At 37.6% G+C, this 16,083-nt stretch overlaps 1 protein-coding gene across 1 annotated transcript in view; it reads right to left on the bottom strand.

The window, feature by feature from the left end:
* col7a1l (collagen type VII alpha 1-like) overlaps positions 1 to 16,083 on the bottom strand; it is a 49,750-nt gene that overhangs the window by 14,485 nt on the left and 19,182 nt on the right. Inside the window, exons 31-77 of the mRNA XM_070854227.1 lie at positions 16,012 to 16,056; positions 15,827 to 15,901; positions 15,655 to 15,750; positions 15,348 to 15,374; positions 15,092 to 15,145; positions 14,828 to 14,899; positions 14,665 to 14,724; positions 14,361 to 14,396; positions 14,229 to 14,273; positions 14,000 to 14,035; positions 13,814 to 13,858; positions 12,993 to 13,064; positions 12,883 to 12,915; positions 11,403 to 11,474; positions 11,201 to 11,260; positions 11,055 to 11,090; positions 9,817 to 9,897; positions 9,448 to 9,483; positions 9,255 to 9,299; positions 8,879 to 8,947; positions 8,628 to 8,663; positions 8,292 to 8,318; positions 8,043 to 8,081; positions 7,881 to 7,943; positions 7,467 to 7,505; positions 7,342 to 7,395; positions 7,182 to 7,214; positions 6,224 to 6,289; positions 5,990 to 6,034; positions 5,837 to 5,872; positions 5,729 to 5,755; positions 5,577 to 5,648; positions 5,316 to 5,378; positions 5,042 to 5,059; positions 4,922 to 4,957; positions 4,800 to 4,838; positions 4,668 to 4,703; positions 4,448 to 4,582; positions 4,062 to 4,160; positions 3,304 to 3,501; positions 2,891 to 2,998; positions 1,961 to 2,005; positions 1,433 to 1,510; positions 1,030 to 1,086; positions 660 to 767; positions 385 to 438; positions 214 to 264 (exon numbers count right to left, since the gene is read on the bottom strand). Of these exons, the coding sequence (XP_070710328.1) occupies positions 214 to 264; positions 385 to 438; positions 660 to 767; positions 1,030 to 1,086; positions 1,433 to 1,510; positions 1,961 to 2,005; positions 2,891 to 2,998; positions 3,304 to 3,501; positions 4,062 to 4,160; positions 4,448 to 4,582; positions 4,668 to 4,703; positions 4,800 to 4,838; positions 4,922 to 4,957; positions 5,042 to 5,059; positions 5,316 to 5,378; positions 5,577 to 5,648; positions 5,729 to 5,755; positions 5,837 to 5,872; positions 5,990 to 6,034; positions 6,224 to 6,289; positions 7,182 to 7,214; positions 7,342 to 7,395; positions 7,467 to 7,505; positions 7,881 to 7,943; positions 8,043 to 8,081; positions 8,292 to 8,318; positions 8,628 to 8,663; positions 8,879 to 8,947; positions 9,255 to 9,299; positions 9,448 to 9,483; positions 9,817 to 9,897; positions 11,055 to 11,090; positions 11,201 to 11,260; positions 11,403 to 11,474; positions 12,883 to 12,915; positions 12,993 to 13,064; positions 13,814 to 13,858; positions 14,000 to 14,035; positions 14,229 to 14,273; positions 14,361 to 14,396; positions 14,665 to 14,724; positions 14,828 to 14,899; positions 15,092 to 15,145; positions 15,348 to 15,374; positions 15,655 to 15,750; positions 15,827 to 15,901; positions 16,012 to 16,056 (2,757 nt within the window). The remainder of the gene's footprint in view (positions 1 to 213; positions 265 to 384; positions 439 to 659; positions 768 to 1,029; positions 1,087 to 1,432; positions 1,511 to 1,960; positions 2,006 to 2,890; positions 2,999 to 3,303; positions 3,502 to 4,061; positions 4,161 to 4,447; positions 4,583 to 4,667; positions 4,704 to 4,799; positions 4,839 to 4,921; positions 4,958 to 5,041; positions 5,060 to 5,315; positions 5,379 to 5,576; positions 5,649 to 5,728; positions 5,756 to 5,836; positions 5,873 to 5,989; positions 6,035 to 6,223; positions 6,290 to 7,181; positions 7,215 to 7,341; positions 7,396 to 7,466; positions 7,506 to 7,880; positions 7,944 to 8,042; positions 8,082 to 8,291; positions 8,319 to 8,627; positions 8,664 to 8,878; positions 8,948 to 9,254; positions 9,300 to 9,447; positions 9,484 to 9,816; positions 9,898 to 11,054; positions 11,091 to 11,200; positions 11,261 to 11,402; positions 11,475 to 12,882; positions 12,916 to 12,992; positions 13,065 to 13,813; positions 13,859 to 13,999; positions 14,036 to 14,228; positions 14,274 to 14,360; positions 14,397 to 14,664; positions 14,725 to 14,827; positions 14,900 to 15,091; positions 15,146 to 15,347; positions 15,375 to 15,654; positions 15,751 to 15,826; positions 15,902 to 16,011; positions 16,057 to 16,083) is intronic.

The following is a 16,083-nucleotide window of genomic DNA, read 5'->3' as shown; positions in this document are numbered from 1 at the left end:
GCTCTTGAAATATGATGCCAAGTGCTTGTGATGTCAAGTCTTAAAGCCTGGCTTATTTATAGAGAGTGAAGAAAGTGAAGCCCATCCTTCATCTCAAGCACTTGTCCATCACTTTCCCGTGTTAAGTGTAGCTAAAAGAGATTTGCATTCCAAGGCATGCAAGAAACATTCAGTTAAGATTCAAGCCCATATGATTTAAAATTAAAACTCTACCTTGTCTGTTTCTTCTGTTGCGATGGGAGGTGTAGGCAGTGACACTTCATCCTGGTCATAGCAATAAAGGACAGTTAGGGATATGACAGCGGACATACCACTTCAGAGGTGACACAACATGGTGAATGTGACATATTCAAATAAGCACCAAGGACACAAGGACAGCCATACCTTTTCTGTTTCAACCACTGGGGGAGAAAGTTGGTCAACGGTTGTCAAGACAACCTAGGAAAAGACAAATCAGGAGACATTAAAAAAGCAGATACACACACACACACACACACATATATATATATATATATATATATACATATATATATATATACATATATATACTGTTATAGATATCTCCCAACTATGTGGCTTTCTGTCTTAATTTAGAGGAGACTTCTGTTGGACATATTTTAATTTTTGTGTTTCACATTCATTTTGTAATGACATCATACATTATGTGTAGTGTCTGTTTCTCTGTCTGAGGAGGATGTTGGAGAATGACTGGAGGTTTCCACCAATGTTTCTAACTGGGCAGGACTCTGTGTGGGTAATAGTTCCTCCTACAAAGATAAAAACAGCATAAATATGTTATTATTCCTCAGGTACAGCAGAGCAGCACATAACTGAGCTCAGCTGTCTCCCATCGCTTTCTATCACAGTAACAGCGAATGAGTTTTTGTTATTATCTGGGCTACAGAATTATTATTTTATCATGTGGATGAGGGGATTCATCTGTTTGGACTTCAAGCTGCATATGATAAAAACACGGAACTTATATTACATTATGCAATCGAGCTGTGATGCTGTTTGAAGCAAATGTACCTGTCTGTTGTCTCTCCTCTCCTGAGAGACGTTGGGGTCGTCTGGGTAAAGTTCTTCCTGTTTAGAAAAAAAGACCATCATAACTTTAAAATATTCACAACCTACAGACACTCCAGTGGATGATGTGCAGAGCAGTGGGCTGTGATGACAAACTAATTTATTCTTAATAATTAATTCAGGTAGTGGGTGTGTCATTAATCAACTCTCTCCAGTGTTTAGTGTGGGCATAGATGAGATGCTGCTATTAAAAAAACTAATAATAAAAAATTCTTTTTATGAGTTTGACAGGTCTGTTAACAAGAAGACACCCACTCCAACAGGGCTCTAAATCTGCAACAGCCCCACGTGATCAATTCAAATTCAGGTTTGCCACAGTTAGTCATTAGTTTCAGCAGCTGCCCACCTCATATTCATAACTGTATTCTTCCCCGTAATAGAACTCCTCTTCCTCCTTTTCGTCTTGCTTGTTCTTGTCACTTGTCTTCAGATAAAGGAGAATTGACGATAGTTACACAGAGATACTGTTACAGATTATGACTAATCAGCTGTGTCAATTGCTGGAAGACAATGGCAAGCGATTACAAAGCAACCCATTAATCAAAATTATAAAAATATAATGAGAAGCACAGATAGTGAGACAAACGCATGCTTTTAGTTTTACTAATCACACCATGGATATAATAACTGGTAAATTCTGTTTGTTACATCTAAACATGTTAGTTTATTGTGAATATTTTCACGACATTTTAGTACTGAAGCTGTTATTTCTACACAAATTATGTTATGTTAATGTTAGCGATAGCCACCGTCAGAGTCTGTATTTAAAGTTTGCAGTGGGAGATGGCTGTGTTAGTTGGTTTCTTTTTGTTTAGTTGGGGCAAAAGAGAAGTTAAGTTTTCAGGTTTAGTTTGACCCCTTCAAGCACATTTACCAGGCGTTGTCTCTGCCTCTTATGACGTCCTTTATTTCCTTTGCCCTGGTTAAGAAGTTCACAGTCGGAGAGAAAAAAAGATAAAGGTTTCTCATGCTTTAGACGTTGATGATCAAGTATGAAACTATGAGTTGATACTGTAAGTTGACAGAGATATTTAAGAGGGGAATAAGTAGTTAATGAATATCCAAAAAAATTAATGCAACACCTTTATATAAAGATGTTTAGGAGCCCTTAGTGTTAAAGTTACTAAATGGTTTAGACCTATTTGTATAGGACACACTGGTGGTTTGCACGTTTCAGCCCATTTATTATAAATCAAATATACTTTAGATTATTGATGACCATTTTTGGAATCATCTAAATGTGCTCAAAGGTCACGTAGTTTACCTGTAATTAAATGTGCTATATAAACAAACTTCCTTCCAGGCAGCCACTGATTTTGGCTTGTGGCAATATTTATTTGTATTTTTATGCTTTATTGAATTATTCAACAGATACAATGTAGTTAATTACATTGCAATTTCTGGGTATGAAAAATAAATCAGAGACTTGGAGAGTAATCTATCAGAGTGAACATATTGTTGATCTTCTGACAACATAGCTCATGAGTGCTAAAACACGAGCAAACAAACACACCCAAAACAAGTTTCAATTATCTGTAAGTTGGTTTTCATATTGTAGAGGAAATGACTGAAATCAGTAAATGCTTGGAAGGTGGGAAGGTTGAGCTAAAACATGCAATATTAGTATGTGCCTTTAATAATATATGTTTACATTATCAAAGAAACATAATTACACTTGTTAAGAAAATGATCCCAAGAGTATTTTATGTTTTATGTTGAATATAACAGATGAAACAATACACATGCTTGTTTGTTTGTGGGCAAACCACAATCATCGATAAACGTACGTCCATTGTAGCCTTACCTTCCCGCGCTCCCTGTTCTTCTTCTTTTGTCCTGAGCTCCTCTTCAGAGAGTCTTCCTGAGTGAGGAGAACAGTCTCCACTACAGTTTCTGGTAACCCTGAAACTGTCTGACATACACATTAGAATTTTTTGACATTTGACTTTCGATACCTGAGTGTTTCGCCAGGTTTTCAACACACTGAAAACAGGTTACTGAAAACATGGAAAAAGTAAGACACTAAGGTGTGAGACACATGTAATACACTAAACCACTGTATTCTTAATTTAAACCTGCTAGTTGTGGATATGTACAATTTAGTTTGAACCATCTTTGTATACACAAAAGAAAACAGATTAAAATGCTTAATGAACTCAGCATGCTTTCAACCGATTAGTAAAATTACATATTTAAAGTATTGTAAAGCGTTCTTACCTCCTGGGTCGTAGTATAATTGAAAGTAGAATTAACAACAGTCAGATTAATTTTGAGTGGAGATACTCCGTCACTGTTCTCAGCCACTACCTCCTTCCCTCTGGATCCCTTTAACTTGGACTCAGTCCTGTCAAGTGCTCCGTTCAGTGTGCTGACAGTCCATGAAGTAGGACCCTCTCCGGTTTCATTTAAAGAGTCCTTCACATCAAAAGTCAGAATTAGTGCAATGTGCAGGTTTGGACCAGTAAAAGCACATTAGTGATAATAAACAGTACACAGTGGGTAGATATCTGTGTGTAACAACAGCTGATGATAGCAGATGATATTACGGAGTATAACTGATCACCGACCATGCTGCTGATGAAGTCAGAAGAACAAAAGTACAGCAGCTTTATTGTGAGGTCGTGTTTTAGCTTGTTTCTTTCATCAGGGTCTTCACACAACACATTTAAATAAGATAAGCATGAAAGGGGAAAAACATATATACGTATTTATATTTTTTTCTTTCATTCTGTTTTTCAAATGTTTGTTGTAAATTTAATCTTTTCTGTGAAATTGATACCCATATTGAGTCTTCAGGATTTTTCTGAAAACATTTTCAGAAATTAAAGATGGGTGAGAAAATTCTACCTATTACTGTTTCCCTAATTTTCTGCCATCAACAGTATTTGAAAATCAAGACAAGATTCAGCAGATTACTGAACAATTTGAGAAAATAAGATTTAAAGAGTCAAGACGGAGATTTTGAGGTTACTTACAACTGACAAGGACTTCAAAAGCTGCCCATCTAAATCAGAGTCGTCATTGGAGTCCGACTCTGACAGTGGCTGGCCCGTGAGGTCGAACTTCAGTGAACTCTGTTGAGACAACACAAATGAAAAATTTGTGTTGTCTTTTTCATTGTTTTGGAAATTCTGTTTAATGACATAAAGGACACGATTGAGTTGAATGACTGAAAATGGTAAGATTGATTATTGAAAGTTAAAAGTATTGAAACAATTGATATTAAATGAATGAATGTACGGGACAGCTAGCAGCTGTGCACAGTGTACTGTAATAATAATGCCATGTGGGATGAGCCATGAGATGACATGAAACACACAAACAAACAAACAAAAACAGATCTTTCCTTGGGTTTACGTACCGTGTACTCAGTGATGACGTTGGAGGTGTGTGTTTCTGTGTCTTCTTTTGTTTTCTTGGAGGTGCCGAGCACATGAAGCAGCTCCTCTATTCCATCCTGCAGCAGCCTGTCAATCAAAGCCTTCAGCAATGGCAGCTGGGGAAAAGTTTTCACTGAGGTCAAACGTGGGAACAAATTTCATCAACATCAACATTTGTAAAGTGTCGTGCTCAGTACTCACCCTAATGCCATAGGCTTCAAACATCACTTCAATATCCTAAAGAGGAGGGAGAGTATTTGGGAGAATATATTGCTTAAAGTGCAAAATGAGAACATGTGTGCGAGAGGAGGAATTATTACATCCTGTGTTCACCTTCATATCAATAGATTTTCCAGTAGCTCCAGCTTCACCCTATGGAAACATACAACAACAAGTAAGAACAAGTAAAATAATGTATTTCTCCATTTCCATATGGGCTATAATTTGACACTGACCTTGTCTCCTGTCAGGCCTCTGTCTCCTTTGTCACCCTGTGGAAGAAAGAAAAATGAGCTACAGAGCCAATATTTCTTTTTTTTTTTGTATTGAGTTTCTGAATAAACCCCATAACTTACCTTCATTCCTGGAGGACCCTAAACACACAGAAACAGAGGAGCAAGATATTGGCACATGCATCTACAATCTGCAATGCATGACATCAAGCTGATAGCAGATAATGACAAAACTCATTGCAGCCCACATTAAAAGCACTGCAGTCATTGCTGAATGATGACTCAGATGCCATGCAGACCAAATCTGAATTATGCCATGCAGCAGCTGAAACAATGCACCATTATTCATGAAACTATAAATATGTAGAAACATATTGCGTGTAAGCCTCAGACTCACAGGAGCTCCTGGAGGACCCATTGGAATCGGAAATGCTTGTCTGATTTCGTCAATCGTGGCGCCCTGAGAACAGATACACATAAAAATCAGTAAGTTTAAGCTGCCAGGCAGGTCTAGGTGGGCCTGCTTAATGTTTTTTGAGTCACACACAAACAGAAATGAGCTCAGGTGATAATGATTATAGCTAAAACCTTGAATATACTGTTTAATAGATACAGTTAACTGTATATAAGTCAATAACAATGCAGATAATATCTTTACCTCTGGGGTGACAAGCACCTGCCTACTAGGCAAACCTGGAGGTCCTGGTTCGCCCTTACTCCCATCTTTACCCTGTGAAGGAAGAAAGATGCTCAATAGTTGCAACATCAGTTTTCTCACAAAGATAACTTTTTAAACTTCAAACTGCTTACATTTGCACCTGCGTCTCCTTTCTCCCCCTGGAATGAGAGGAAAGTTAAGATATATGTTCATAAATAGCTACATAAATGTTTTAGTTGGTTGTAATACAATTTAGGGACCTTCTTGCCGTCATCTCCTTTTGGTCCTCTTTCTCCCTGTGAAGAGAAAACACATTTTCAATTTCAATAATTCGCCTAAAAATAGTACCACATTTTGATCCAACCCAGTTGGTATCACACAGCATAGAGCTATAATTGTTGGATGTTCCTCACATCTTTTGCTGGTGGGCCCCTCTTCCCATCAATGCCAGGTCTCCCCTGTAGAGCAGAGGAAATAAAACAAACACAATCTGGTGGAAAAACAGAAGACTTAATGCTAATTACACACCTAAAAAAAACAACTTTCTTGAATGTAGACTCCAGCACTGACTGTCACCACTAGAGACATATAAAGGATGAATGGATAATGTTTCAGCCATTGCCACTGTGATTCACAGTGATACTCACTGGAGTTCCAGGTAAACCAGGCATCCCAGCAATCCCAACTCGGCCTTGATCTCCCTTTTCCCCCTTCTGTTCACATGCACACACACACACAAAAATAAACCTTTTATTTCTTAAACTCTCAACAATATTAAATCATGTGAAGTACTATCATTGGCACAAGACACTAATACAAATAAATGTCAGAAGAAGAAGAAGTGTCAGAAAAACAGGAACTTGGTGAAAACACTACTTGAAGATTACAGAACTTTCTGCACATATAGTGCTTGTGTTATGTGAAACTGAGTATCAAATAATCAGTTATTTGCATGAAATGAATTGACAATATATGTCATATTTCAGGCAAGCATATATCCACCTCTTTTCTGCTTTTATACTCAAAAGCAGACATGCTAGTTTTGACCATTTGACAGGCTTTTGTCCCATTTAGACAGTTTCCATCCACAAACAGTTAAGCTGCATTACAGAATAAGTCCAGTGCTGACAAAGTGTCATACATCATACTTTCATGAAAATGAAAGTGCAATAAAGAATTTGAGTTACAATACATAAATGAAGATTCAAACAATGTGACAGCATCTTTGCTTCTCTTTCCATAAACGTATTTGCGTAGGTGAGGTAATTCGCTTTACTACCTAACAAAAGGATTTTCTGTCCTGTGAACTTCATGATCAGCCTCTGATTCAGTCTCAGGTTGCATCACAACAACTGAGTCACAAATTCAAGCAACTGCTTAATGAGATCAGATGAGTTTTTACAAGATGTGTCTAAGCGAAGTGCACTGAAGTGAATCAAATTATTTCTCCACAGTTTCCATTCATGTGATGGATCATTAACAGCTCTAGTGGGGTGAACAGCTAATCCTTTTATGGAACTGCCAATTTCCTTCATAGTTAGTTAACCATGATTGAACACTATAATTGCATATTGTATAATGTTACAAAAACACTGGTGCACTCACCGGACCGGGCTCTCCTTGGTGTCCCTGGTCACCCTGTAGTTATTATGAATCATATCATGAGTAAGCATGTAATGTAAATGTCCAGCACTCAATACAATTCACATGGACAGGTTTTAACAATACAATTAAAAGTGTGTCTTTGTATAACAGTTTGAATTACCTTCATTCCTGGTTTCCCTGGTAAACCATCAGGTCCATCTCTTCCAGAACCACCCTGCAAACACAAACAAACTGACGGACGAAGTACCTCAATAAAAGAAATTTAGAAATGATGTACACACATACCAGGGATGGTCCTGGCAATCCAGGTTTCCCCTCTGGACCCTGTGGACAGAGACAAAATATTGGGATGATTTAAGAAATTTAAGAAATTATTCTTGTCTCTCGTAAAGGTTTGAACTCAGTCAAGTCAGAGGTCAGGTTAGTTAGAGATTAGATTATCAAATACGCAAACACCAAATAACCAAATACTACACCAAATACTTTCTATAGTAGAAAGTAATCCAGTTAGTTCTACTTATTGTCAACTAACCATTATTTTCACTTATTTTCATTTATCAGTTCATATCCAGATTGTTTTCTTAATTAAACAGGTGATTGTATCTATTAAATGTACAAAAATAATGCAAAAGGCTTATTTTATTTGAACATCAGTAACAACAGTCATGATCAGCATGCTTCTGATAAGTGGATACTCACTCTTGGTCCAGGCAGACCTGTTTCCCCTCTCATACCGGGCTGACCAGGCTCTCCTTGTTCACCCTGATGGAGAGAAGAAAAGAGAAGAGAAGAGACATTTCAAATTACAAACAAAAAAAAAACTGAATAAAACAGTATTTTGCATGTTATCCTTCAAAGTACCTTAATCACTCTGGTCAATACATTATTGTCTGCAACAATCTGGGAGGACAAAATAAGAAATTAAAAGTTAATTTACTAATTGACAGAAAATTTTGGCTGATTCATAACAGACATTGATTTTCCTCTGTCTTATGGGAGAGTAGTGTTTTAATCCTTTGTTCTTTATGAGCTCCGTTACGACGAATGCCCTTGTCAAACATGGCTGAACTGATGAGAACTTGTCAAAAATGATAACAGTGGTTTGTTTACTTGTGGTCCCGGAGGTCCAGGTTTTCCCTTTGTGACAACAGCAGCATGATCAAAAGAAAAGCACAAGAACACACAGTTAAAATCTACAATGTCACACTGCTAAACACAATCCATATTTGCAACACAAAGGAAAAATAGTAGGCGCAGTGAAGGGTGGGACACACAAAAAGCCAAACTTAATTACTGAAATATCAAAATAGAAATCATGAAGTCACAGGACGATAGCAGGTTGTAAGGATGTGACATGGTGAGTGACATAGAAGAATGATCAGAGGCGGAGAAACGATAAACAAGCTCATTAATGAGAGGAAGAGATGGTGGGGAATACAAACATACCGGCTCTCCTTTGTCGCCTTTCTTTCCATCAGTACCCTTCAAAGAAATAAAATCACAGGTTATCTTTGAAGCATTCCATTTAAAGCTGAATTATTCCAGTTATTTATGGTGATAATCACTTTACAAAATTGATAGAAGAGGGTTTTGTTCAACAGAGACATAACTTTCACAAAGAACAAAGTAAAATAAGTAGCTTATATAAATGATCTATTTCTGTCCAGGTGTCAGTATGTTTTAATGAAAGAACTTACAAGGCCAGGCTTCCCAGGGTCGCCTTTCTCTCCTGGGTCCCCTGGTCGCCCTGGTAACCCAAGCGGACCCTGATCAACATTAACAATTGAATTAAAAAATATATCTAGCCTTGCATTGTTGTTTAGATCAAGTAACAATACAGAAGATATAATGATAAACATGTGAAATTGACTGACACAACATGATGTTTGCTCCAGTCCTGGCAGAGTAGAGTGTAAATAGAGTGGAGTGGAGTAAATTTTGGTTTAATTAAAGATACAAAGCGGCACCCTTCAGTATATGGCTATATAAAGAGGTCTGAAATGAAGAGAAATAGAAATGATATGTAAACAAAGCCAATCAGACAGACTTTCTTTGAAAACACTGAAAAAATACCCTAATTCCTCTATCGCCAGGCTCTCCAGGTGGTCCTTGTTCACCCTGTGAAACATAAAATATGTTATCACTTACTGTTAAGTTAGTGCATGACTTTATTGTTTAGAAAGTATCACTGAGCTAGATAACTTAATGAGGAACATCGCTGACTAACAGAACAAATCAAGTCATCAAGTTAACATGCTGACTGTACCTTAATTCCTGGCTCTACTTTAGTTCCAGGTGCACCCTACACACAGAGTTGACAGTAATTGTCATCAATATCACAATGTAAACACTATACAAACATGTGCAGTTTATCTCTGAAAAAAGGGAACAAGATGAACTTGTAATTTTCCTGCGCTCCACTTTAAATGAATCATTGTATCTGCACATATCACATTCTGACATATATCATATATCACCATATTCTACCAATGTCTTATGTTTTTAATTAATAGTACATGGTTTCTCCTGAATAATGTTTCTCTAAATAAACCCGCATAAGGAAAAGACATCTGAATTGTACTGTATGTACAAACAACTTTATCATTGCCGTAACAGCCACTCAGGATTTACTTACATCTTTACCTCTTAATCCTGGTTCTCCAGGTTTGCCTGGTAACCCAATGGTCCCTTTTTCACCTTTAAAGCCATCCTGCCCCTTGGACAAACACATCACTTCTGTTTTAGCAGCATTAACAACATTAGTAAAAAACTAATTTTAAGTAAGCTTTAGGGTTTTTAATAATTGCAATGGAAGCTTATAGTGGAGTCTCAGCAAAGTACACAAAATACTTTATATAGTAAAAGTGGTGTTAAACTTGCAGCAGCACAAACAGTAGTTCCCTGTGGTATTTAGACACTGAGCAGACATGGAGCAATATTACTATTATTAGTAGTTTGCAATCATGTGTCCAACAAACACAAGTCTAAATCTCTCATTTTAGCTTTGGTTTGGTCTCCACCAACTACAGAGAAAAACATCAGACTCTTTACCTTCATCACTTGAAGCAAATCAATGCTATCAACCTTAGATGTAGAATTTCCAATCCATATTCTAACACTGTCACTTATTGACTACAGAAAATGCTCTTTTCTCCTGTCTCAGCAAAGCAGCCCTGTCCCCTCCTGCAACTCATACAAAACCCTGCAGCCAGGCTGCTAACCAAATCTAACCATAGATTTGACATCAACAATCCCTGCACTGGCTTCCAAGAAATCATAGAATAGATTTCAAGGTACTACTATCTGATCAAGGTCTTTTATTTACAGCCCACTCAATCCACAAATCCAAATCTAAAGGTGATTGTGCTTTTGCCGTTAGGGCCCTGTACCTCTGGAACTGTCGGCCCCCTCTGTTAGATCAAATGAATCTGCAAATGGTTTCAAAAACTAAAAACCCACTTTTATCAACTTGCCTTCCCTGTAAAGGGGCTGTAATTCATGTTTTGTATATTGTTGTATATGCTTATTGCTTATTTTGCAGTATTGTAATTCAGTACACTGTGAAGTACTTTGTAACTTTGCGATAAAATAGTGCTATATAACTAAAATCTTAATTTATCTGTTCATCACTCCAGCGTGTTCACCAGCTAGTTGCTAATGCTAGTTTGCCTGCTATTTGGCACTGAGAAAGTAATGTACAGAAAAGGTGCAAACCTCAAAACAAAGGACTAATAGATGCTAAAAGTTTAGCATAATTGCAAAGTCAGGTGATAATTCTCTGCGAGTTTGTTAATATAAGTGACCGCTTTCATGTCAGGCAGTCATTAGTACCATTGTCATTATAAACATACTGATTAGAGCAGCTTTACTTACTTTTGGTCCTGGTTTTCCAGACAAACCAACATTCCCCTGTGAATGACAGAGAGGATAAAACATAAATATGATAGCAATCGACAGCTGATATCTGCTTCAGTATTTTCTGATGACAACAAAGTTTAACTGTTAAACTAGAAACTCACTCTCTCGCCATTTTCTCCCTTTGGTCCTCGTTGTCCCGGAATCCCAAAACCAGGACTTCCCTGCACATATCAAAGCAAACCACATCCATATCTTTACATACATTCAATCTACATTAACAGCTATTCGCTCTATTCTTATATTATTCAATCTAAAAAAAATGGCAAAATGCAAGCATGATTTACTGTATGTTTCAATATTAACCTTGTCTCCTTTGTCTCCTCGTTCACCTTTTATTCCTTGGGGGCCTGCGGGGCCGACTGGACCAACGTCTCCCTGACAAACAGAAAATATCCACATACATGCACACATTCACGGACCACCAATCAACGTGATTCTGGTCAAACAGTTTCAAAACAAATTCTTCACTTTAAATGGTACCCTGTGGACTAAGATTAAAGTGGTCCCATTCAATGGAGCATTCAGTCCCACTGCAAAAGCTAATGAGAGAAAATCTTAATTGTGTTTGATAAACAGACACAGAGGACTGAGTCTGAGTGTGCAAGAAGACCCTGAACAATTAATTAACAATGTCTAAACAGAATGAAAACACTGAGAGAATTACTTCCCTCTGGGTGACTGGCTTATTTTAAGTCAATTACAATAAATACAGGCAAACAACTTAGAATTTAAATCTTTGGACTAATAGAGAAAACCTAACCAGGAAGTAACACTTTTTTCCCCTTCAGCAACTTCTTAAACCCAAACTCTGTAGTCAAGTAGCTCAGTGCCGAACAGATGAAGAGCACCCAGAATGTTTTAATTATTGATTAACATTTATATAATTATAAATATTTCTTTTTTGAGTCAAACCTCTGTAGATGGTTCCAAAAACGTGGGAAATGGGAGTTGCTTGTCTACCGCTGCCACGGTTGGTTAGTTTGCTCTTGTTATAGTGTGACTTTGGTGTTTTAAATGGTTAGTTTGGATCTGAACGTAAGTGTTAGTTTATTGATCGAGGCAGCAGAAGCACAGCGAACTCCAGTGCTCTGTGAGATAAAATGATACATTTTGTCAATAGAGTGTGATGGCTTTGAATCGAGCAAAGACAAAAAGAAAACAGCTTCAGTTCCCTGTCGCTGTCTGACGTCAATGTAAAGTGGTGAAAATATTCTAAATATAGTGCACACATAAATTAATATTGATTCTTTTAGGGTAGCCTTTTTCAGGTGGCTAAAATAAATGTTTCTGAACAGCAGTTCATTGTTCAGTGTCTGTGGGGGACAAACTGGAGGAGAGCTGACGAAACACTGACACTGACTCACAAGTACCTCACATGACACCACTTCAAATGACGATCTATCACTTTCATGTAAAAGTTTGTAATAGCCACTAATAATCACTGGATGTTAAGCAGGTACATACAGACACTTTTCAACTTTTGGGATCGGTTACACTTTTTTCATCCTGTAGCAAGAGGAATAGATGTCATCCTCCTCTCGTGAAGGCTCTTGAAATGTTTTTTTTTTAATTATCCTGTTACTGTGAATGATGCACTGTAATCCATTAATAATAACTTTAACGTTTTTGCTTATCTAGTCATGAAAGTTTAATGTGACAGTTATGCCTGGAACTGTGTTTTCAGGGGCTTCAACATCTGCATGAATGTGCCACACTATCAAACTATGGTATCCTTGGTGGTGCATGCTGGTGCAGCTTAAAAAAGCTGACTGTGGTTACTTACCCTGGCACCCTTTTTTCCAGTTGGACCAATTATCTGTTGTGATGGAAAAAAGAAGTGTGTCAAGTTTTAATCTATTTGTAAACTTTAAGTAAGTGAAATAGTTTTCTTACACCCTTGGCAGGATCTCCAGGGACTCCTCTTGGACCCTCATCTCCTTTTAATCCCAATGGTCCCATCGGTCCCTGGAAAAATCAAAGTAAATGAAAGGTATTTCTTAATTCTGTATTGGCATTTCTGCTATGATTGATAGTTAACTCTGAGCAACTCTGCCAGCAGTTACATTATATTTTGTGACAACCAATATATCAGCGTTGTTTCTCAACTTATAAATAAATTCTAAACTACCCTGTAGGTTATCCATCACTCTCTGCTATCTTCTGTTAACCACTTCATTCACTGTTATGTTCAAAGCTAAACTTTCTGAAGTGAAAAATGCAAACTGTATTACAAATGACAGGAAGATGGCCCTCATGACAGCATTTTTTGTGGTAGTCTCATCCAAAGGACTACGCTGCCTCAAATTAAAAATCAGTGGTGCAGGACAAAATGTCCCGTTTGCAAAAGATATCCACTGAGGTTTGACAATTTGGCTCATGATTGGATGTAATCATGACCATCTGTGACCTAATCTTGAAAACCCAGAACAATATAGCTTTCTCATTTGCTCATTTATCATTTTAAGCGTCTGTTTGAAGACTTCAGCAAGCAGTTCTTAATTAGTGTATCACCGGCTTTCCCTGCCAGTTTTCATTTTAGAGAGCAGATTTTATTATGTTGGTGAGTTCAGTGGAAGCAGTTATGATTATTTTGGTTTAGTGAGACATTATGGTGTGCAGGCAGTATATCTCAGCACTTAAAAATGTCAGCCTGAAGTAGCTGAAATGTGTATATATGCAAACTGTCAACTCAGGCTTTTGTAATCGTCACTCACTGTGGGTCCTTGTGGTCCTGCTGGTCCCATCTCTCCTCGTTCTCCCTAAAAAGATGAAAATGTGTTTTATAACTGGAAACACACATCTGCAAGTAAATTTAGTTTTTTTTAAACTTTATCATATTAATTATAAAGTGGATATTTTCAGCCTAATGTGTGGAGAGCTGACGTATGAGATGAACTCACCTTGTCCCCTTGCTCCCCATTGAATCCCTTTTTTCCCTGCAGGTAAAAATAAATCACTGGCTCGAAATCCTTTCATCACTGATTCTCACACAATATTCACCCTTAGTTAAATAGGTTTGGTTTCATCTCATTGCACTAAACAGGAATTAATTCATATGCATTTGAGGGTAAAATATGCAAGAATTCATTGCTAGCTATTGAACGGGAGAGATAATGATGAAGTGCACACCCGAGGTCCGATGATTCCTTGGATGCCCTGCTCTCCAACATCACCCTTAAAAGATAAATTAAATAAGACACATTATGTCCCATTCAGAGTAAACAGGCCATGTTTTTAAATGTATTTTTTTATATTTCTTACCTTTGGGCCAATTGGTCCCATTAAGCCAATATTTCCCTGCAAAACAATAATTCAAACGCTGAAGCAAAAATTTCATATTAATGCATCCAGAGGAATCTTGTTCCACCTTAACAATCTGCCCCACAAGACAACTAGGATGTTGCTTTCATTATGCAAAACATTTGATAGAAACCACTGTGACACTGGGGATGGACATATTTCTAATTTGAGAGCTGTGAATGAAGTTTGTATTCTACTCTAAATAAAATGATGATACTCTATATTCCTGTTTATTGTTCTCCTTTTTGAGTTAATTGTGATGTACCTTCTCTCCTGGTTCTCCACGAGGACCATGAATACCCTGTATGCCAATTCCTTCTTCACCCTGCAAAAAAGATTATATTCATCAGGTCAGTCTTATATTCATGTATTTCTAGCAGCCCGGTCATGTGAAAAAGTTGTAATTTCCTGATTAATAACACTTTTACCTTCCCTCCTTTCTGACCCGGTAAACCGGCCACCCCATCAATGCCAATGGGACCAGGCAGGCCTGCATCACCCTACAGAGGTTTTCATAAATATGCATGTATGTCAGAGTTTGTATGTTAAGACACAGCAGGAAAGAAACAAAGAAGAGAAAACGATACATAAAATTATGCAAATTACTTGTTTGGAAAACTCTGAATAATCTTTAATTTGTGTTATACATTGTCTTTTGACATTTCTAAGCATTTTATTAACTGTGCGCTTACATCTTTTCCCGGCTCTCCTTTGTCTCCTTTCACACCCTGCTTCCCACGTAAACCCTTTCAAAAATAATGAAAGCATCATCAGATAAGAATTAAACAATGCATTTTTCATAGCTGTTGACATCTGACGCCTAGGCAGGCTTCATATGCTGCAAGCAGACAAAATTTATGATTCATGATATTTATGCTGTAAATTAAATTTCGAGTGCAACCTTTTGAATAGACTAATAAAGGGATGTAAAACAGCCTTCACACTTACTTTTGCTCCCGGCTCCCCAGGATCTCCCTACAAAGGTCAAACAGTGAAACCAACGCTGGTTTTTGGTGTTGTTAGGTCAAAACATGATAAAGCACTTCATGACACTTCATACTGAATAGTGTATTTTGGTCTGATTAGATGATGTAATATAATGCCACAAAGCAGTCATTGCAATATGGGGTTAGGACCCAAAAATGTCTACATTACCTAAAATATTACACATTAAATATCACAAAGTCTGAGGCGACATAAAGCTGTTGTAAAAAGTGCTCTTTTTACATTTAACTTTAAATCTGATCCATGTTACCTTGACAGATATTCCTGGTGACCCCAGTGGTCCTGGCTGGCCTGGTAGGCCCGGAGCTCCATTGACCCCTGGTACACCAGGAGGTCCCTGGGGACCCTGTAACATGAAGTGTATGATATTTGAGTTTCCCTGATGTTTTCACTGTTGAAAAATAGTTTGTTTGAGGACTCACTGAAGATCCTGGCTCTCCTTTTCGCCCAGGAACAAAATTTGCATCTGTGCCAGCTATAACATATCCAGGCTCTCCCTAAGTGGAAACAAAAGAAATGCCTCTCAGAAAAGTAGATATACTGTGTCCTGAACTCAACTTTTAGCTGGAAACAATCAGTCTCAATTAAATACAGCTTCTAGACTTACTCTCTCTCCTCTCTGTCCCTTTGGACCAGTGAGTCCTGGTAGACCCTGCCATGGAAAAAAACACAGTAAGTG

This window comes from Pempheris klunzingeri, chromosome 22, assembly GCF_042242105.1.
Source record: "Pempheris klunzingeri isolate RE-2024b chromosome 22, fPemKlu1.hap1, whole genome shotgun sequence".
In the NCBI taxonomy this organism is placed as follows: Eukaryota; Metazoa; Chordata; class Actinopteri; order Acropomatiformes; family Pempheridae; genus Pempheris; species Pempheris klunzingeri.
Note: the sequence above shows the minus strand (reverse complement) of the source record. Positions and strands in the feature narration are given on the sequence as shown.